The sequence below is a fragment of the Schistocerca americana genome, chromosome 1 (assembly GCF_021461395.2).
Source record: "Schistocerca americana isolate TAMUIC-IGC-003095 chromosome 1, iqSchAmer2.1, whole genome shotgun sequence".
Classification (NCBI taxonomy): Eukaryota; Metazoa; Arthropoda; class Insecta; order Orthoptera; family Acrididae; genus Schistocerca; species Schistocerca americana.
In genome coordinates, this window is record NC_060119.1 from 1,183,602,823 (window position 1) to 1,183,624,997 (window position 22,175).

The 22,175-nt window shown below is 40.2% G+C and overlaps 1 protein-coding gene across 1 annotated transcript in view; it reads left to right on the top strand.

Moving 5' to 3' along the window:
• LOC124552042 (scoloptoxin SSD14-like) overlaps nt 1-22,175 on the top strand; it is a 146,741-nt gene that overhangs the window by 57,713 nt on the left and 66,853 nt on the right. The window contains exons 5-6 of the mRNA XM_047126486.1: nt 19,380-19,580; nt 21,944-22,175. Coding sequence (XP_046982442.1) covers nt 19,380-19,580; nt 21,944-22,175 — 433 coding nt within the window. The remainder of the gene's footprint in view (nt 1-19,379; nt 19,581-21,943) is intronic.

The following is a 22,175-nucleotide window of genomic DNA, read 5'->3' on the forward strand; positions in this document are numbered from 1 at the left end:
CCTATCAACTTTGAAGCATTGGCATGCAACACATGCTCATGTCTAGTTGCACCACTGAGCTTTAATTCCAGACCACATTAAGGGTTTGGTGATAAGCCTTGACACCTGGCTGGACGAGGTTGTGTATGGCAGTGAAAACCTGTCCTCTCACAGATGATGGGATGAGTGAGTTGAGCCGTCACGCTGCAGTGGGACGAGGCTTGATCTTAAGAGACATGGAATTGTTGTGAGTAATTTCATTATTTCTGTGACATGATGTTGTGCTAGGGCAAGTGCATCAAAGTCAATGACACTATCTACGTCAGAGATGTTGGAGAGAAGGTCCACGTGGCAGACTGGTGGGAACGGGGGTCCCCAGGTGGGTTGTGTAAAGCATCTGCGAGGGGGCAGTTGTCAATGAAGACCGTAACATCTCTACCCTCAATGTCTTTGCAGAAATAACATATAGCCTCATACACAGCAAGTAGCTTTCTGTTGAATGCTGACCATTTCTTCTGGGAGGGTGATAACTTTTGTGAGAATAAATGTAGGGGTTGTACTTTGTCTCCTACAAGCTGTTGTAGGATGGCCCCAATGGAAGAATCACTGGTGTCTGTGGTGATGGAGATTTTGGCGTCCACGACTGGATGAGCTAAGGTGACGGCTTGTGCGAGGGCCTGTTTCAAATCCACAAATGTGCACTCCATTTCTTCAGTCCATGGCACTTTGTGTATGCCTGTTGTATGTGGGCCTGACAGAGCATCTGTCAATGGCATTAGTAGTGATGTAGCCTTAGGGATGTGGCGACAGAAGAAGCGATCTTGAGGTTATGAGGGTTCAGTCTCCGAGCTTTATGTCTAAGGGCCTTCAGTAGTGTGCTGTTTGTGACATGCACCATTGGTGACAGCCAAAACACTGCGGTTGGTGTTGGGGATCACATTGCTCACTAGGTGAGGAAGGAACACTGACCTTAATATCATCCGTCACATGGTGGTTGGTGGCAGCAGCAGGTGGTGATGCTGAACAGCTGGTGCTGCAAAGTCTGGAGATCTCCGGTCTGGTGAGGTCGAGGGCATGAGCAGTATCCTCGATGAGTCATTGTAATGTGGCTTGATTAGTTTGGAGGTTGCTAATCTGTTGGCATTGAACTACCATGTCACAAGCTGCACTTGCGAGTTTAGCTGTAAGCAAGACACACTCAACTGTAAAAGAGCTAAGAGAACAGTCACAAGGGGGTGGGAGTTGCACTCAAGAGGCAGACATGAGAGGAATAGTCATATCAGTAGGTAGATGACTCATGGTATTGTCCGTTGTATTGATAGAAAACGAGTGGTGGCCTAGGAAATCAATGCCTAGCACTGGGTAACTGACGTTTGCTACGTGGAATGTCCACGGAAACAGCAGAGAGGTGGATAATTCCAACGTGATTGGAGCTGAACCAAACACATTGATGTTTGAATCGTTTGCAGCCCATAGTAATGTAGGCAAAGGTCACAGATTTGGAGGTGCAAGTGACAGGGGAATGAGACTTGTGTCAGCCTCACTGTCAATCAAAAACTTTTGGTTATTGGTGCCATCATGCACATACAGGCACCTGCTGACTGGTGAGGTGATATATGCTGAATGCTCGTGACTGTGGCACCATGTATTTTTTGCATGAGACGAGGCACCTAATGCATGTCGTATTGCATGTTTTCCACAGCACATGGTGACTGACAGTTGTGAGTGGCGTCGCTGAACATGGCATGAAACCAGCATAAGGGATAATGTGGGTGCAGTTGAGTACCTGCATTAGTACCGGAGGTTGCTGCAATGCTGCACTGTGTGTCACTTGAGGCTGCCAAAGGGAGTGTGTGTGTGTGTGTGGGGGGGGGGGGGGGGGGGACAGTCTGCATTGCAGGTTCATGGTTCAGGCCGCCAGATGGAAGCACTCGTGCTGGCTGCTAGGTGCATGGACACGCGCATCTGATACTGGGTGGTGGAGGGGGCAGTACTGCTCTGACGTCACTTGACTGAGTGGAGGATGCTGGAATGTGAAATAAAAGTTCACGCTGGCGAATTATCTTGAAAGCGCGATCCGCCACTAACAGCTTCTTGTCGAGTGAGATTGATGTGAGAGGCAGGAGTTGCAGTTTTAATGTTTCCAGGAGTTTCATTAACCAGATGGACCACAGTGTTGCATCTGGCAGGAAGTTACATGTTGCAAGGGTACGTAGACGACACCACAGTGTGGACGGAATGAGGTTGCCTAAATGTTCCTTGTGAATAATGTGGTGAATGGTCCCATCAGAAGGTAGCAACAAACATTCACAGATAAGTCCTTTCACATTTGTGTATTGCGCAGTAAGGCAGTATGTGGGGGTGGGGGTGGGGTGGGGTGGGGTAGGGGGTGGGGGGGGGGGGAGGATGGATGCACCACAGTGTCACTGATTAAGTCCAAATGGTCGTGTAAATGTCTGGTGAGGCACATGAATTTTGATTCCTTGGAGTGGACACCAGTAGTATGTAAGAGTCCATGAGTGTAAGCCAGGTGTGTGGCCGGTTCTTTACAAATGTAGGCATTTCAGAATTTTGGCATGCGGGATGTCCAATTATACAGCATTACTTGTGGTTTGATTGCACGTAACTGTTTGTGTGGTAACACTGGGGAGAGGGGACATGGCAGGCAAAGTTCCTGTTTCAGTCAAGATGTCGGGAAATGAGGTAGTAGTATCTCCCACATCCATAACGCACTGCTTGGAACGCGCGATAGTCATGGGAGAGAGCTGTAATTCAGTCGGAAATGTGGCTGGCACACACGGCACAGCAGACTCAACCTTGGCCAAGGCAAGATGACATGGGTCGGCAAAACCATGTTGTATGAAGTTGGATGCAGTACATATTGAAGCACGAGGCACAGTTCGTGATACATCACTCTCTTGTTTTAAATGTCCGTACATGTACGAAGGCATAGTCAGAGGCAATATGGTGGTGGTCGCATGGGCCCTATTAACCATAGCATTCACGGGCACAGCTGAAAAATGTTGAAAGTTTGTGTTCAGAAGTTCTGGTTGCATAGATGGAAGTGGCGATGGCATTTGGTTCCCTGATAAGTAATGTGCTTGAGTCGTGGTAGGCAAAGGTAGCTGCTGTTGGCTGTTGAAAGGCCACATGGCGTAGCAACAAAAGATGATAAGAAAAACATGAAACAGTTTGGAACACTTGTTGTCAGGGTCACCAGTGTGGAAGTAAGTATGATGACTTAAATGAATACACTAAAATTCCATGTGTAGAGATAAGTACTTCAATGATTGGCTTGATAACATCAACACACAGCCCCTCCATTTCAAATCTTTGCAATGCACTGAAGATCTGTGTGCTATCAGCCGCAAACCCCAAAGAAGGAAATCCAAAGATATGTCACTCGAACGATTGCATGCCACCGTGTATCTAGTGTGTTTGAGCATCAATATTGGAACACAAATCAGTAAATTAAACCAACTCAATGAAGTTTCAAAAAGTTCACAAGTGTTTATGATCAACACAATAATTATACATTTTTACAGTAACTGAAAGCTAATCCATGACTGACAGAAAATTACGTGATAAAATTGGATACTGACCATACTTAGTGCACTCATCGATGATTAGCTACTGACTCAGGAGTTGACTTATTGGCTACATGCAGTGGACTGAAAATTTTGTGACTGATAATACTGAGCAAAAGACATTAGAACTGCCGCAGAAGTTGTTGATTTTACTCTGGGGCCCTGTCTGATGCCTGCTGTTGTCAATGTCTATGTTACAGAAAATGCAAAATGGTGAAGTACAGTACTACCACATTTTTAGGTATTAACATGAAAGACAGAAAAAGAGAAACACACAAACATACAATTGGCAGTGGAGTAAATATGTTTAACCACAAGCTATATAATTAGAAAGAGGTAAAATAATACACTCCTGGAAATTGAAATAAGATCACCGTGAATTCATTGTCCCAGGAAGGGGAAACTTTATTGACACATTCCTGGGGTCAGATACATCACATGATCACACTGACAGAACCACAGGCACATAGACACAGGCAACAGAGCATGCACAATGTCGGCACTAGTTTAGTGTATATCCACCTTTCGCAGCAATGCAGGCTGCTATTCTCCCATGGAGACGATCGTAGAGATGCTGGATGTAGTCCTGTGGAACGGCTTGCCAGGCCATTTCCACCTGGTGCCTCAGTTGGACCAGCGTTCGTGCTGGACGTGCAGACCGCGTGAGACGACGCTTCATCCAGTCCCAAACATGCTCAATGGGGGACAGATCCGGAGATCTTGCTGGCCAGGGTAGTTGACTTACACCTTCTAGAGCACGTTGGGTGGCACGGGATACATGCGGACGTGCATTGTCCTGTTGGAACAGCAAGTTCCCTTGCCGGTCTAGGAATGGTAGAACGATGGGTTCGATGACGGTTTGGATGTACCGTGCACTATTCAGTGTCCCCTCGACGATCACCAGTGGTGTACGGCCAGTGTAGGAGATCGCTCCCCACACCATGATGCCGGGTGTTGGCCCTGTGTGCCTCGGTCGTTTGCAGTCCTGATTGTGGCGCTCACCTGCACGGCGCCAAACATGCATACGACCATCATTGGCACCAAGGCAGAAGCGACTCTCATCGCTGAAGACGACACGTCTCCATTCGTCCCTCCATTCACGCCTGTCGCGACACCACTGGAGGCGGGCTGCATGATGTTGGGGTGTGAGCGGAAGACGGCCTAACGGTGTGTGGGACCGTAGCCCAGCTTCCGTGGAGACAGTTGCGAATGGTCCTCGCCGATACCCCAGGAGCAACAGTGTCCCTAATTTGCTGGGAAGTGGCGGTGCGGTCCCCTACGGCACTGCGTAGGATCCTACGGTCTTGGCGTGCATCCGTGCGTCGCTGCGGTCCGGTCCCAGGTCGATGGGCATGTGCACCTTCCGCCGACAACTGGCGACAACATCGATGTACTGTGGAGACCTCACGTCCCACGTGTTGAGCAATTCGGCGGTACGTCCACCCGGCCTCCCGCATGCCCACTATACGCCCTCGCTCAAAGTCCGTCAACTGCACATACGGTTCACGTCCACGCTGTCGCGGTATGCTACCAGTGTTAAAGACTGCGATGGAGCTCCGTATGCCACGGCAAACTGGCTGACACTGACGGCGGCGGTGCACAAATGCTGCGCAGCTAGCGCCATTCGACGGCCAACACCGCGGTTCCTGGTGTGTCCGCTGTGCCGTGCGTGTGATCATTGCTTGTACAGGAAAATTTTAACATGCACAGGGATTCCAGAAACTTGCTAAAAACTTTTGAGATGGTGAAATTTCCTATTTTGAATAATTAACACACAAAATGTTATTTTACTAAAAGTATACCTCTCTGGAAGGAGAAAATTTGCATCTGCAAAACTGTATCACTGTAATTTTTGAAAGAATTACACCTTAAGGGTGGAGTATTTTGGAACACAAAAATTGTGAATTGAAATAACTTTTGAAATATTAAACTTTCAGAAATAGTGAAACATTTGTTTGAAAGAGGAAAATGATGGCTTCCAAATAAGGTATTTGAATCTTTAAAAAACATCATTTTGGCAGTTTTGAATTTTGATGTGTGCATGGTTTATAGGTAGGGCCTTTCATAAACTATGAACATTTATTTACATGAAATGTTTCTGTATGAACTAAATGTACTGTTGTTCACAGACATTGGTAAATTACACTGTGAATGAATTATAGCATGAATGAGTATTTAGTCATTTTGTGTAGCCTAATTATGGTATATCCACTACTAAAGAAAAGAGATCAGAAAAAGGAAATAAAAATATTCATAGTGAGGTAACTTAGAGAATATATTGCTAATATGTCATTACCTTTTTAATAATTTATAAAGTGTGGTGTCACCGCCAGACACCACACTTGCTAGGTGGTAGCTTAAATCGGCCGTGGTCCATTTAGTACATGTCGGACCCGCGTGTCGCCACTGTGTGATCGCAGACCTAGCGCCACCACAAGGCAGGTCTCGAGTTACGGGATAGCACTCGCCCCAGTTGTACGACGACTTTGCTAGCGACTACACTGACGAGCCTTTCTCTCATTTGCCGAGAGACAGTTAGAATAGCCTTCAGCTAAGTCCATGGCTACGACCTAGCAAGGCGCCATTAGCCTTACATAGTTTGATACTTAGCAGCTACGTACTTTTCTTGCTACCATTCACTACTTATCCTGTTCCAGAATTCACACCCGTCTGTGTTAGAGAGTGTGCATTTTGGCCGCCTCTATCTACAAGGTGTTGGCACATTTACCAACACATCATAAAGTTTCTCAATTTCCTCATTTTTTAATGTTGGGAGCTTGTTAACAGCTTTCTACCAGAATACAGAATCCACTCTGAGACATAATCAAGGGTCAAAGTCTAATTGGAGATGAGTTTGAATAATGTACAGAAACATCTGGTTGAAAAATTACGAATTATTTAGGAATAAAGGGGATGACTCACCAACAGGCAGAAATGCTATGTTGTCGATAGGTCCACAAACAGAGGTATGGAGCTTGGCTTGTTTTCAGAATGCACTTCCTTTTTCTAGCTGTAAGGAAAACATGCACACAAGCAACACACTCTCACTCATATGCACTCACCTGACTGTTCTCTTTTGTACTGTTATTATGTACATTGCAGTTCAACTGCCTTATTTTGTTTATTTTAATATTACTAAAAGTTACCATGAAAGAGTAAATTTATTGGGAAATGAGAATAAAAATTCCAAGACCTTTGAAGACTGATCTTGGAAACATACTGTTATCTATTTTTCATAGTACTTTTATTGGTCACTTTTGATTACTGCTTATCTTATCTACTTTAGCTATATACCCCAGAAGATAATTCTATAAGAAAATGGGGATTAGAAGTTTCCAATATGAAACAGCTTAGTGGGGTATTCCTAAATGTAAAACATGCTCAACTGAACTTATTGTGTTGTTTATCTGCATGTCACATCTGCTTAGATTATTATGTAGATTAAACCAAGGAATCAAACAATGGGAAGTCCAGAATGAGATTTTCACTCTGCAGCGGAGTGTGCGCTGATATGAAACTTCCTGGCAGATTAAAACTGTGTGCCCGACCGAGACTCGAACTCGAGACCTTTGCCTTTCAGGAGTGCTAGTTCTGCAAGGTTCGTAGGAGAGCTTCTGTAAAGTTTGGAAGGTAGGAGACGAGATACTGGCAGAAGTGAAGCTGTGAGGACCAGGCGTGAGTCGTGCTTCAGTAGCTCAGATGGTAGAGCACTTGCCCGCGAAAGGCAAAGGTCCCGAGTTCGAGTCTCAGTCGGGCACACAGTTTTAATCTGCCAGGAAGTTTCATCAGCACACACTCCGCTGCAGGGTGAAAATCTCATTCTGGAAACAACCCCCAGGCTGTGGCTAAGCCATGTCTCCGCAGTATCCTTTCTTTAAGGAGTGCTAGTTCTGCAAGGTTCGCAGGAGAGCTTCTGTAAAGTTTGGAAGGTAGGAGACGAGATACTGGCAGAAATGAAGCTGTGAGGACCGGGCGCGAGTTGTGCTTCGGTAGCTCAGATGGTAGAGCACTTTCCTGCGAAAGGCAATGGTCCCGAGTTCGAGTCTCGGTCGGGCACACAGTTTTAATCTGCCAGGAAGTTTCAATGGGAGGTCCAGGATGGAATATCAACATTATTATGATACACTCTGTAAAGGTGAGGCATTGAGCTGCAGACAGGCACAATGAAAAGAGTGTTACACATTTTGCCTTCAGCCATAGCCTTCTTCAGAAGAGGAAATAGACACACATTCACACAAGCAAGCACACCTTATGCACACATGACCATAATCTCTAGCAGCTCTGGCATTCTGGCCAGAGCTGCTGAAGATAGCGGTCATGTGCATGAGGTGTGCTCGCTTGTGTGAAGAGTGTGTGTGTTTTTACTTTTCTGAAGAAGGCTATGGCAAAAAAGCTAAATGTGCAACAGTCTTTTTTTGTGCCTGCTTTCAACTCAGCACGGAACCAAGAAATCTCACACATGATGTTCCATTTAGTGTGTAGCCATCAGAAGCTCATTTTTGTTTGAAATTTCATAATATGAGCCATTGTGAGTTAAACACTGGAATTGTTTCCTACAAAACAGTTGTAACCCTGTTCAGCAATATTCTGTCCTCTGTCTGACTGTGTAGAGTTTGGATCCTTGTTTATCTCCAGTAAATAGTTTTTGAAGAGCCCTTACAGTTCTACAAAGGTCATTTATATTGATTAGGAATTGGACCAAAGACTGTACTGAACTTTGTGGGATATCAGATTTTTATGTTTCCCAATTCTTAGTTTTGTTTCTTCTTGCCATAAAATTTGTCAGCACAATCTCTCTGCCTCTTGTTATGAAGATAAAACTTCATATCAATATTTGAGATGCCATTAGAGTTCAGTTTTGCTAATAGAATTTTATAATTTGCACAATAAATGGTCTTGAGAGATCACATGATACATTAATGTAATACTTTTTGTTGTGAAGCTTTGACCCAACTATATTTGTGAGATCCTTTATGTCTTTCTCTCTAGAAATTGCTTTATAAGTGCCAATTTGGAAGACATTAGAAATTCATGCCATGAAAAATGAGTCAACATGTTATTGCAGCCCACTACCTCAAATGTTTATAAAAGACTGCAAGGAGAAAAATTGCCCTGTAATTATAAATAATTTCTTTCTCTCAATTTTTATAAATTTATGTCACTACTGCATAAACCAGACTGATTGCTTATGTTTGTCTATTTAACATGAGGATCACAGCCTGGTACTGATGGTATAATCTTGTTTTTATCCAAGTGAGATTGCCACATAACAAAACAAGATTTCTGCACAGTACATCTTTAGTATATAGAATAAGACTGCAAAATACCAAAGTTTTCAGAAGAATGTTTGATTTAGAAGATAATTTGCCTAGGTCTGCCGGGAGAAATTCTTAGTATGAAGTACATTGCAAATTCTTAACAGCTGTTGTTCTGTAGTTTATTCTGTAGGTACTTTCATTAGAAATGGTTAGAGAATGTTACTATTTACAATATTAGGAAATGGGTAGTTTGCTACTCACCATAAAGATGACCCTTTGAATTTCAGACAGGCACAACGAGTCTGTTATTGAATGTTGCTATCTGTAATCCTTGATAAAAATATCTCTGGATGTTGCTATCTGTAATTCTTGATAAAAGTATCTAATTTAAAAAAATATATATATGTAGCAGTTTTAAATAGATACAATATTTATTAAGTCAAACTTACAATAATAAATGATAAATTAAAAAGCAACTCCAACAGATTGTCCTACAAGTGTTCAGTGTAAGTATCATTCGTTTCACTCAACACATTCTGTTAATACCAACTTCTGATACTTTGCTCAGGAAGTCTGGGTAACTGTTCCAACAAGTACTTAAATTTCGTTTCAAATGTTAGGAAAACTGGCAGATGCAAGTGGAAGCACATGCACGCAATCTTTTCTAATCACCTGAATAATAGGTAAAGAACTGTAGACAACATGATTGGAAAATATTTCTTTATTCATCAATAGTTTATTTGCAAATTTGGCAGACAAATTGTAGTTTGTAGATGTTATGATTCCTAGTACAAGTGTCATCATAATAATTTCTGTGAAACTTTCCCCCCGGATTCCACTGGAGTGGTTAATTTTCAGTGATCCCTGCTAATGAAGTTCTTAGGTTTACATGTGAAGGACATACAAGATTGACATTCAGTTCAAACTTGCTTTGTTACCTTTTACTCTTCAATTTACAAACATTTCAGTATTTTGATAACTTAACTGTGTGCAGCTGAACATCACACTACAAAATGATGAGAAGATGGATAGATAAGATCACAAGGATTCTCTAATTTTTTGCCCAACTTTTTATTAATGCTATTCCAAATCACAGTCTGAATATATGGACTTCAAAAAACTTTTCTGCTAGATTTCAAACATCCTAGTGCAGCTTCATAAAATTCTCCATCCATTGTTTTTCTGAAACAGTAGCAATGCAGTCACAGTAGCAGAGAGCACTGTGGCTACTTGTTTCATAAATTCTACAGATATGGCATGTGTCCCTATGGTGTTTAATGGATAACAATGTTCTACAATGTTCTCAAGGGTAGCCACATAAAACCTGCAGTTAGGCTATCACGGTGATACAGAAGCCCTACAAAAATAGGTTGAAAGAAAGTAAATACATAGGCAACAATTGACAGGAATGGGGAAAGAAATACAGTAGAAGACGAATGGGTAGCTCTGAGGGATGAAGTAGTGAAGGCAGCAGAGGATCAAGTAGGTAAAAAGACGAGGGCTAGTAGAAATCCGTGGGTAACAGAAGAGAAACTGAATTTAATTGATGAAAGGAGAAAATACAAAAATGCAGCAAGTGAAGCAGGCAAAAAGGAATACAAACGTCTCAAAAATGAGATCAACAAGTGCAAAATGGCTAAGCAGGGATGGCTAGAGGACAAATCTAAGGATGTAGAGGCTTATCTCACTAGGGGTAAGATAGATACTGCCTACAGGAAAATTAAAGAGACCTTTGGGGAAAAGAGAACCACTTGTATGAATATCAAGAGCTCAGATGGAAACCCAGTCCTAACCAAAGAAGGGAAAGCAGAAAGGTGGAAGGAGTATATAGAGGGTCTATACAAGGGTGATGTACTTGAGGACAATATTATAGAAATGGAAGAGAATGTAGATGAAGATGAAATGGGAGATACGATACAGCGTGAAGAATTTGACAGAGCACTGAAAGACCTGAGCCGAAACAAGGCCCCAGGAGTAGACAACATTCCATTAGAACTACTGATGGCCTTGGGAGAGCCAGTCCTGACAAAACTCTACCATCTGGTGAGCAAGATGTATGAGACAGGCGAAATACCCTCAGACTTCAAGAAGAATATAATAATTCCAATCCCAAAGAAAGCAGGTGTTGACAGATGTGAAAATTACCGAACTATCAGTTTAATAAGTCACAGCTGCAAAATACTAACGTGAATTCTTTACAGACGAATGGAAAAACTGGTAGAAGCCGACCTCGGAGAAGATCAGTTTGGATTCCGTAGAAATATTGGAACACGTGAGGCAATACTGACCTCACGACTTATCTTAGAAGAAAGATTAAGGAAAGGCAAACCTACGTTTCTAGCATTTGTAGACTTAGAGAAAGCTTTTGACAATGTTGACTGGAATACTTTCTTCCAAATTCTAGTGGTGGTAGGGGTAAAATACAGGGAGCGAAAGGCTATCTACAATTTGTACAGAAACCAGATGGCAGTTATAAGAGTCGAGGGGCATGAAAGGGAAGCAGTGGTTGGGAAGGGAGTGAGACAGGGTTGTAGCCTCTCCCCAATGTTATTCAATCTGTATATTGAGCAAGCAGTAAAGGAAACAAAAGAAAAGTTTGGAGTAGGTATTAAAATCCATGGAGAAGAAATAAAAACTTTGAGGTTCGCCGATGACATTGTAATTCTGTCAGAGACAGCAAAGGACTTGGAAGTGCAGTTGAATGGAATGGACAGTGTCTTGAAAGGAGGATATAAGATGAACACTAACAAAAGCAAAACGAGGATAATGGAATGTAGTCGAATTAAGTCGGGTGATACTGAGGGAATTAGATTAGGAAATGAGACACTTAAAGTAGTAAAGGAGTTTTGCTATCTGGGGAGCAAAATAACTGATGATGGTCGAAGTAGAGAAGATATAAAATGTAGACTGGCAATGGCAAGGAAATCGTTTCTGAAGAAGAGAAATTTGTTAACATCGAGTACAGATTTAAGTGTCAGGAAGTCGTTTCTGAAAGTATTTGTATGGAGTGTAGCCATGTATGGAAGTGAAACATGGATGATAAATAGTTTGGACAGGAAGAGAATAGAAGCTTTCGAAATGTGGTGCTACAGAAGAATGCTGAAGATTAGATGGTCAGATCACATAACTAATGAGGAGGTATTGAATAGAATTGGGGAGAAGAGGAGTTTGTGGCACAACTTGACGAGAAGAAGGGACCGGTTGGTAGGACATGTTCTGAGGCATCAAGGGATCACAAATTTAGCATTGGAGGGCAGCGTGGAGGGTAAAAATTGTAGAGGGAGACCAAGAGATGAATACACTAAGCAGATTCAGAAGGATGTAGGTTGCAGTAGGTACTGGGAGATGAAGAAACTTGCACAGGATAGGATAGCATGGAGAGCTGCATCAAACTAGTCTCAGGACTGAAGACCACAACAACAAACAACATAGGTTCTGAAGTGGTCAAGATGCAAGTGCTATGTGGCTGGACACAACATAGAGCATGGTATGATCTATGATTGGCAAGTGAATTCTACTCTTATGACCCAAAATGACCAGCATAATTGATCTCATTGAGAGTCAATAGAACCTAGCAGTTCACCTCACTCTGTAATTCATGCATGATTGAACCCCAGCACACTTCAAATTAGAAATTACCACCACTGGGTCAGATCTAGGCTTTGTATCATTCATTGAGCTTTTTGGTTGTGGTGACATATGAAAAATCTGTCCGTGATCCATTGGTCAATGATATTAATACAATGAAGCAGTGTATCCATTACACCTGTGCAACTGTTTGGCAGGAGTAAAAGTGCACTCAGAGTGTCTGTGGATTTTTCCATTGCATGCTGCTACTGGTAATGTTTCACACAACGAGTGACAGGAAGTGAACACAAGTTATTAGTTGGATTTCTCATTTGTAATTTCCTATGCTCTGTAAATGACATGAACTGGTATTTTGTTCCACTTGCTGCAATTTAAGCTGTGCTGTTAGATCTAACCTGTCACCTCAGTAACTGAGCAGTTAGTGTAGATGACTGCTGTGCAGAGGACCCAGGTTCAATTCCTGGTACTGCCAAGGATTTTTCTTTGAAAGGAGGACTGGTACAGGGTGAACTCAGCCTCATGATGTCGATTGAGGAGCTACTTGACTGAGAAGCAGCAGATCCATCATTTGGAAAGTCTGCACAATGGCCAGGAGAGCAGTGTGCTGACCACATGTCCATTCATACACATCTGCACCCTAACCACCACCTCAGAAACTGTGATATAGTTGGGGAAAAAAGATAAATATCTGTCAGAGCCAAAGTTATAAATTTTACTGTTGGTAGTTTCACTCACTGGAAAAAGAACAACCAAATATTTGTGACAACAAAGATTATAAGACTGAGCTATTCTTATTGGCAACTGCATACTATGACCTGAATGGTTATCACCAACTATAATGAACTACCAACAGTAGGATGCAACAGAAGAGCTGTAAACTCTGCAAGTGCATGTCAGCCAAGTTCAGAAACAGGAAAAACTCTGACAGTGTTAAAAATCATATTTGTTAGCCACCGTTGTAAGGGTTTTTACAATGTGATACTAAATGAAAATAAACTTTTGGATAAAATACACACCACTAAAAATTACTACTCAAATGCCTGTGGGGTCTGTACCATCATCCTCAATGCAAAATGTGTGAAATTTGTGTTTATATTTGTGTCAAAATTGTATATGGATTTCTGCATTGGTATGAAAGACTGCATGAAAATAAATTACTGTTAAGCCTATATTGATGGTAATTCTATTGTGTCCTGATTTTTCTTCATTTGTCTTGAGTTATTTTAAAAAGCCCTGAGTTTAGCTGAAAATAATATGGGAACCCTAGAAATAAATAACAGTGAAGTGGTACCAGTAGCTTTTTGCATAATGAAATAATGCGTGCATTGTGTGTGTAGTGTATGCAGTGACTGGTGTTAAGAAGTGAATGAATAGAGTAGCACTAACTTTTTCGCTAAAATGTACAAGAAAACTGGAACTGTGCACTAGGGTCAAATTGAAAAGAATTGCCAAACAATGGAAAGTCCAGGTTGTTGAAGGGGATAGTGTTATTTTAACAGGGTGTACTTCTGTTCGGGAGGATGGAGGCTCCAGTCCTCATCTGTCCGTACTGATTTTGGTATTACATGTTTTTGCTAAAAAATTACTTCAAGAAAATTCTGGTGGGCTTCCTGCTATAACCTCATACCCAGGTACTTTTACTATACTTGCCAAAACAGACCTTTTAGTATGTAAATGTCTATATATATTAATTATATTTTTTATTCTGAAATTTTGATGCCGCAACGTGACAAACACCCTTGTAAAAGTGATCCATGTACGAATGCTGCTACCACCAGCACTACTACTACTACTACTACTACTACTACTGCACGAACTCAATATAAGTAACTATGTGGTAGCTTTCAATATATTCCGTAAAAAACCTATTCAGTGATCTCCGAATACATACACTTAGTTTTCAGTAAATTTAGTCCTCAGTGGTGTATCTTGAAAGAGAAAAAGTAAGTTCCACATGAGCTACAATTTATGCAAACATAATATAATACATAAAATAATTTAAATTTAATTTTTGCCTCTTTGTCTATGGTTTATGTGTATTTATGGTTTAGAATGGGGGGTCTGTATTCTAACGTAAAGAGCTTTAACAAGGTCCAGTCACATACACTGATGGTAAAAAAATTGCAACACTCAAGAAAAGAAGTTGTGTGGCATAAACAAAAAATTGGTAGGTGTGTTTCTACATATGAAAGATGATGTCTGTTCAAAATCTGCATCAGTCACATAAGATTGGTCCTAGTACTGTTGCTATGAAGATACAAATCAGGTTTGCTTTAAATGCATGCTGTAATGGTCATGAGCATTAGTAACCTTTGAGATTGGGTGTGATGAGTTCATGTAAGTCAAGAACACCTTTAAGGCAGCAAAGAAGGCATTATGAGCACCTCACTGAGTTTGGGTGAGGTCATGTAATAGGTCTACGAGAACCTGGATGTTCCTTTTGCGATACTGCAGAAAGATTTGGCAGGAATGTAACCACTGTACATGATTGATGGCAGCAGTGGTTACAAGAATCTAAGGTTACAAGAAGACTGGCTCTGGATGACCACTTGACACTACCAAGAGGGAAGACCCTAGTGTTCAGCGTATCGCTCTGTTGCATCATACTGAATCTGCAGCAGCAATTTGAGTAACAATTGGCGCTGCAGTGACGTAACGAACTATTAAAAACTGGTTATTTTAAAGACAGCTCCAAGCCAGATGCCCTGCAGTGTGCTTTCCACAGACCCCAAACCACTGCAGTTTGTGCACCTTGATTATGAATTTGTATGTCAGCCTTGCTGTGCTGGTACTGCGAACGGCTGAAAGCAAGGGGAAACTACAGCCGTAATTTTTCCCGAGGGCATGCAGCTTTATAAGAGAACGACTTTTATAAATATCAAGAGCTCAGATGGAAACCCAGTTCTAAGCAAAGAAGGGAAAGCAGAAAGGTGGAAGGAGTATATAGAGGGTCTATACAAGGGCGATGTACTTGAGGACAATATTATGGAAATGGAAGAGGGTGTAGATGAAGATGAAATGGGAGATATGATACTGCGTGAAGAGTTTGACAGAGCACTGAAAGACCTGAGTCGAAACAAGGCCCCCGGAGTAGACAATATTCCATTGGAACTACTGACGGCCGTGGGAGAGCCAGTCCTGACAAAACTCTACCATCTGGTGAGCAAGATGTATGAAACAGGCGAAATACCCTCAGACTTCAAGAAGAATATAATAATTCCAATCCCAAAGAAAGCAGGTCTTGACAGATGTGAAAATTACCGAACTATCAGTTTAATAAGTCACAGCTACAAAATACTAACTCGAATTCTTTACAGACGAATGGAAAAACTAGTAGAAGCCAACCTCGGGGAAGATCAGTTTGGATTCTGTAGAAACACTGGAACACGTGAGGCAATACTGACCTTACGACTTATCTTAGAAGAAAGATTAAGGAAAGGCAAACCTACGTTTCTAGCATTAGTAGACTTAGAGAAAGCTTTTGACAATGTTGACTGGAATACTCTCTTTCAAATTCTAAAGGTGGCAGGGGTAAAATACAGGGAGCGAAAGGCTATTTACAATTTGTACAGAAACCAGATGGCAGTTATAAGAGCCGAGGGACATGAAAGTGAAGCAGTGGTTGGGAAGGAAGTAAGACAGGGTTGTAGCCTCTCCCCGATGTTGTTCAATCTGTATATTGAGCAAGCAGTAAAGGAAACAAAACAAAAATTTGGAGTAGGTATTAAAATTCATGGAGAAGAAATAAAAACTTTGAGGTTCGCCGATGACATCGTAATTCTGTCAGAGACAGCAAAGGACTTGGAAGAGCAGTTGAATGGAATGGACAATTTCTTGAAAGGAGGATATAAGATGAACATCAACAAAAGCAAAACAAGGATAATGGAATGTAGTCTAATTAAGTCGGGTGATGCTGAGGGAATTAGATTAGGAAATGAGGCACTTAAAGTAGTAAAGGAGTTTTGCTATTTGGGGAGCAAAATAACTGATGATGGTCAAAGTAGAGAGGATATAAAATGTAGGCTGGCAATGGCAAGGAAAGCGTTTCTGAAGAAGAGAAATTTGTTAACATCCAGTATTGATTTAAGTGTCAGGAAGTCATTTCTGAAAGTATTCGTGTGGAGTGTAGCCATGTATGGAAGTGAAACATGGACAATAAATAGTTTGGACAAGAAGAGAATAGAAGCTTTCGAAATGTGGTGCTACAGAAGAATGCTGAAGATTAGATGGGTAGATCACATAACTAATGAGGAAGTATTGAATAGGATTGGGGAGAAGAGAAGTTTGTGGCACAACTTGACCAGAAGAAGGGATCGGTTGGTAGGACATGTTCTGAGGCATCAAGGGATCACCAATTTAGTATTGGAGGGCAGCGTGGAGGGTAAAAATCGTAGAGGGAGACCAAGAGATGAATACACTAAGCAGATTCAGAAGGATGTAGGTTGCAGTAGGTACTGGGAGATGAAAAAGCTTGCACAGGATAGAGTAGCATGGAGAGCTGCATCAAACCAGTCTCAGGACTGAAGACCACAACAACAACAACAACAACAACAACAACATGTCAGTCTGGTGATTTGACCTGTTGTGTTGCCATTCATGAACAGCATTCCAGGGGGTATTTTCTAACAGGATAATGCTTTCCCAATCACTGCTGTTATAACCCAACATGCTCTACAAAGTGTTGACATGTTGCCATTGCCTGCTTGATCACCAGATCTGTCTCCAATAGAGCACATATGGGATGTCATCTGATGGCAACTCCAGCGTCATCCACAAACAGAAGTAACCATCCCTGAATTGACTGACCATATGCAACAGGCATGGAACTCCATCCCTCAGGCAGACATCTGGCACCTCTATGACACAACGTATGTGCGTTTGCATGCTTGCACTCAACATTCAGGCAGTTACGCTGGTTATTAATGTACCGGCATTTCACATCTGCAATGGCTTATCTCATCCAGAATGAGATGGCTTATCTCATGTGTACATTAACCTGTGAAATTGCAATGTTAATCATTTAAATATGTTACCTAGATAAATGTATTCCTAAAATTTCACTCTTCTCCATTAATTATTGTTTGGTGTTCTGATTTTTTTCTGTCAGTGTATATATTAGGAATACATATGTAACAATACGAGAGAACGAAAGTTGCTTTGCTACTCACCATATAGCGGAGATGCTGAGCTGCGATAGGCACAATAAAAAGATTCACACCAACACAGCATTTGCATATTCCTGTATTATTATGCATGAGGAATATATAAACATGGTTGTCACAAGGAAAGTGTCCTCTTACAAGGAATGATCATGGACTGAAGTTTCAGCTCTCTGAGACTGCAGATGTGTGTGCAAGTTGCACTTGCATGAGTGTGTGTGTGCGTGTGTGTATGTGTGTCTACTGTTGACAAAGGCCTTAATGGCCGAAAGCTATGTCTGTGTGAATCTTTTTATTGTGCCTATCGCGGCTTAGCATCTCCGCTATATGGTGAGTAGCAACTTTCCTTCTCTCGTATTGTTACATTCCATCCTGGATTTTCCATTGTTTGAGGAATACCTATGTACTAGAAAAATTAAAAAATCTTTCCACTTTGCTCGAAGCTATCTGATTACATCAATTTAAGGACTGTAGCTTCCTGCTGTGTTGTAAATAGCAATTCTTATTGTAAACTGAACTCAAGTCTTATATTATTAAATAACAGTTGTTGAACGATAAAAATCAATGTGACCATGTAATTATTATACAGTAAGTGAGATATAAACAGCAGCTAGTTGTTATACCCAAGACAGTGGTAGTGTTTTTCAAAGTAGTGGCTTTTGTGTTAATTCTACTACACAAGTTCAGCATCAGTGTGCATAAATAATATCTAGTGGATTAATAATACATAATTATCAATGCGTTTTGTGGCAGATGTTTCTCTTTGTTAACACACAAATTGACTTCTCCCATGTTCCTGATGGTTCTCCTTAAAATAGGATCACACTAATGAATAAATGATGCGAGATTATAGTGCAAAAGCTGAGCTGCTCAACTCTTCACTTGTCTGGTATTTGTACTGACTCACAAAATTGTTTTTCATACGTGATTTTCTGTTAAAATATTCATTGTTTTTACTTGTTTGATGATTTTGTAAATATGAAGATCAAATACACATTTCACTGAGGCACATCATAACTTTCTGTGAACTTCAAAGGAAGTTATTTTTTGTTGAATACTCACTTTATTAACTTAACCTGAGTTGAATGTAAACTAATTTCCTCATCAGTAGTCTAGCAGCTGAGGAAGAACTATTTCGTAGCCACCTGTAAGCTGCTATGGACCAAAATTGCAAATTAAAATAAAGAATATCTTTCCAGAATGAGATTTTTACTCTGCAGTGGAGTGTGCACTGATATGGAACTTTCTGGCAGATTAAAACTGTGTGCCGGACCGAGACTTGAACTCGGTGTCCCGAGTCCCGAGTTCAAGACTTGGTCCGGCACACAGTTTTAATCTGCCAGGAAGTTTCAAAGAATATCTTGTTAACCTATGATATTCTTAATGTTATATTTCACTTACATATTTCCTGTGCTGCTATTAATTTTCTGGTTGTTTTGTATCACTGGGCTTGATGGGCAAAACTGGAATGAGGAACTTTATTTATTAAACTATAAAAACACAGAGTTTGAACGTTTGTCTGTGTGGTGACTCATATTCATGCCAGAAAAAATATTGGTGTATTTGTTACTTGTTGCCATTTTAAAAGCTTTCATTTTTGTAATGTAAAAAGTAATTACTGTATTATTTACATGTTGACATGCAGTTGTTTGCAATATAAGATAACATATTTCTTATCTTGCATTTTGCTATAATGAATTAATATGCTTATAAATGGAGAAATTGTGCTTGATGCTTTGGAGCAGGAATGAACAGACAATGTACGTAATATATTCTTCTATGATGAAACTATGAAAATTATTTTGCAGTGAACTTTTGATCAATCCTGAAACTGGAAGTGTGTGGCAGCTGGGTGACATACTGAAGCGACCTACTTTAGGTGAAACATTAACTCAGATTGCTGAAAATGGTATAGATATTTTCTATAATGGTTCTCTTGGTGAGAAATTTATTAAAGACGTCACAGATCTTGGAGGAATCATGACAATGGATGACCTAAGGAATTATGAGTATGTTAATGTGTGCTATTCAACTAAAGTTAGAGCAAAAATATTACATAACTTTCATAAATGAAGGTTAAATCTCCATAGATTCCCAGGATCTTCATAAATATAACTATTATACTGCTCAGCTCTTACATTTATGTGATTGTAGAAATAGCTGTGTTAAAGAGTAACCTAACATTGCTTCTTATTTTAATACTGGTACTTTTTCTCATTTCTTACTTTACATTGGATGCAACACACAAATAAATATACTTTAAAAACATGTTGTTATAACTAATTAATTTATGCCGTTATCATCATTTTATGGGGGCCTCTTTTAAAATAGGTTGCTGGAATGAAATTATGCTCAGATTATGTTACATGTTGTATCTTGTCTCAATCACAAGATGAGACAAAACAATCAAGTAGATTTTTACACTAAAATTCTTGTTTTTAAAATTTTGCCAGCACATACCATGTAGAAACTGAGTCAAATGCTTTCTCATTATTAACTTATTTTAGAAAAAGTGATGATTTATATTCATTCCTCAATTCCATAATTTCATTTGCAACTTAGAGACATTCCATTGTACTATGTACACTTCTAAAGACAACTTGTTACTTTGCTCAATTAAAATACAATATTTTCTTCTATGTGGTAGATTATAATTTTAGTAAGTATCTTTCACATTACTGAAGAAGGCTGATAAGCCTATAGTTTTGAAATCCTACCTGTTTCATTTCTTGTCAAGCAGAACAATTACAACAACATTCTTATTTTTAGGCAATGTCTTCCTCTGCAAGAATTCTGCATATCATTTTGAAAGTTTGCTTTCTGTTACTTGTCTTCAGGTTTAAAGATTTCTATTGAAATACATCAGTCATGGGTGTCTGTTTGTTTTTGTACTTCAGTTGCTTTTTCATTCCATCTAGTATTACTTCCATTATTAACTATATGTCATTCTGATTCTTGTCTTCTTTCTTTGTACCATTACTGTGCCACCTTACTGGTGAAATGTAATGACTACCCAATGTATTCTTATAGTGATCAGTTGTTTCTCTTATCAAATTTGCATTGCTCCTTTACATATTAAGTGTATTTATTCACAATTGCACCTTCAGTATGTTGTGTCATTGTCAAGAGACAGCCCACTATGAGGTATGTGATTTTTTAAGAGTGGGCTGACTCATATGAACCACATTTACCTATTCCATGTGCATAGGAAGATGTGCATGCCATATCCTTAAAGATAAAAATTCTTTTATTATTATGCATGAGAAATGTATAAACAAGGTTGTCACAAAGAAAGTGTCCTCTTACAAGGAATGATCATGGACTGATGCACTTCACAGTGAACTGTCTTTTGATAAGAGCTTAATAGGCTGAAATTCCAGTTGTGAATACATACATCTAATAACTGCCTGGGCAGAAAATGTGGCCTAAAAGCCATCCTGCACGAGAAGACCTAGAACAGCTGTGCATTGCTGGAGGCCAGTAAGTCCATGGAGTTTGGCCCTCAGCAAAGATGAAGAGTATGCATCACCAAGGACGGGACTTGGCACTCTCAGCATTCCTTCTTACTGCCTTCGACAGGACAGAAAGCCTTAGCACAAAGTCACTTAAAAGTGATAAGTTGGCCTGCGAAGGATGTGGTTTAAATGAGTAACCAAAAATAATAAAATTCGAATAAGAGGACAAGGGATGGGGAAGTTAATGTAGATCATGTCTACAATGTTCTTTCATCCCTCTCTTTCGTCACAAAATAGGAAAACCTCCATAAGTCAGTCTGAGAGCTACCAATGTAATATTATTGAATCTGTTTGACAGTCAGGATTAAACCAAAGTATTTTGTTGGCCCATCCTACATCCACCCGATCCTTCTTTGCAGCATAATCTACAGAAACAAAAATGTTCACCTTTAAAATTTCAATAAGCTATCATAACATTACAAAACACAAGATCAACTTTTTATTATTTATTTACATTTTATGGCTTTCAAGGGGATTTTCAGTTTCCTGTTAGCCCACTACTTCTTCATTCACTTGGTTACCAGATTTCTTTCTTCACCTGAAATCACTCCTTTGCCATTGGTTGGTTACTGATGTAGCCTATAGTTTGATTTGTTTGGCTTTCAGTTTCTTAATTTTTGTCTGTTTTGTTTTATCTTTTTATAATTTTATAGCTTTAATAGCTTTTGTTTTGGTCTTTCCTGTTCTGCATACGAACTTCATGGTTTTCATATAATTCCCTCGCCCCGCCCCCGTAAAAAAATAACCACTGTTAGCAAAATTTATTTTTCTAAACATTTTACTCTTTGGAGTAAAATGGGTGATTTAAGTAGTATCTTTTATTTACTATACTAACACTTTCTTCTTTTTTTACTTAGGATTCATTGGGAGCCTCCGGTTTCTGCTAAGTTGAGTGGCAATGTTACATTGTATACAATGCCTCTACCTGGATCAGGACCTGTGCTTGCATTTATACTGAATATCTTGGATGGTTATATACCTGCTTCTGATGAAATAACAACATATCAGCGTATCACAGAAGCTTTCAAATATGGGTATGGCAGAAGGACAGAATTAGGTGATCCTTATTTTAATGAAGATGTTTTGGAG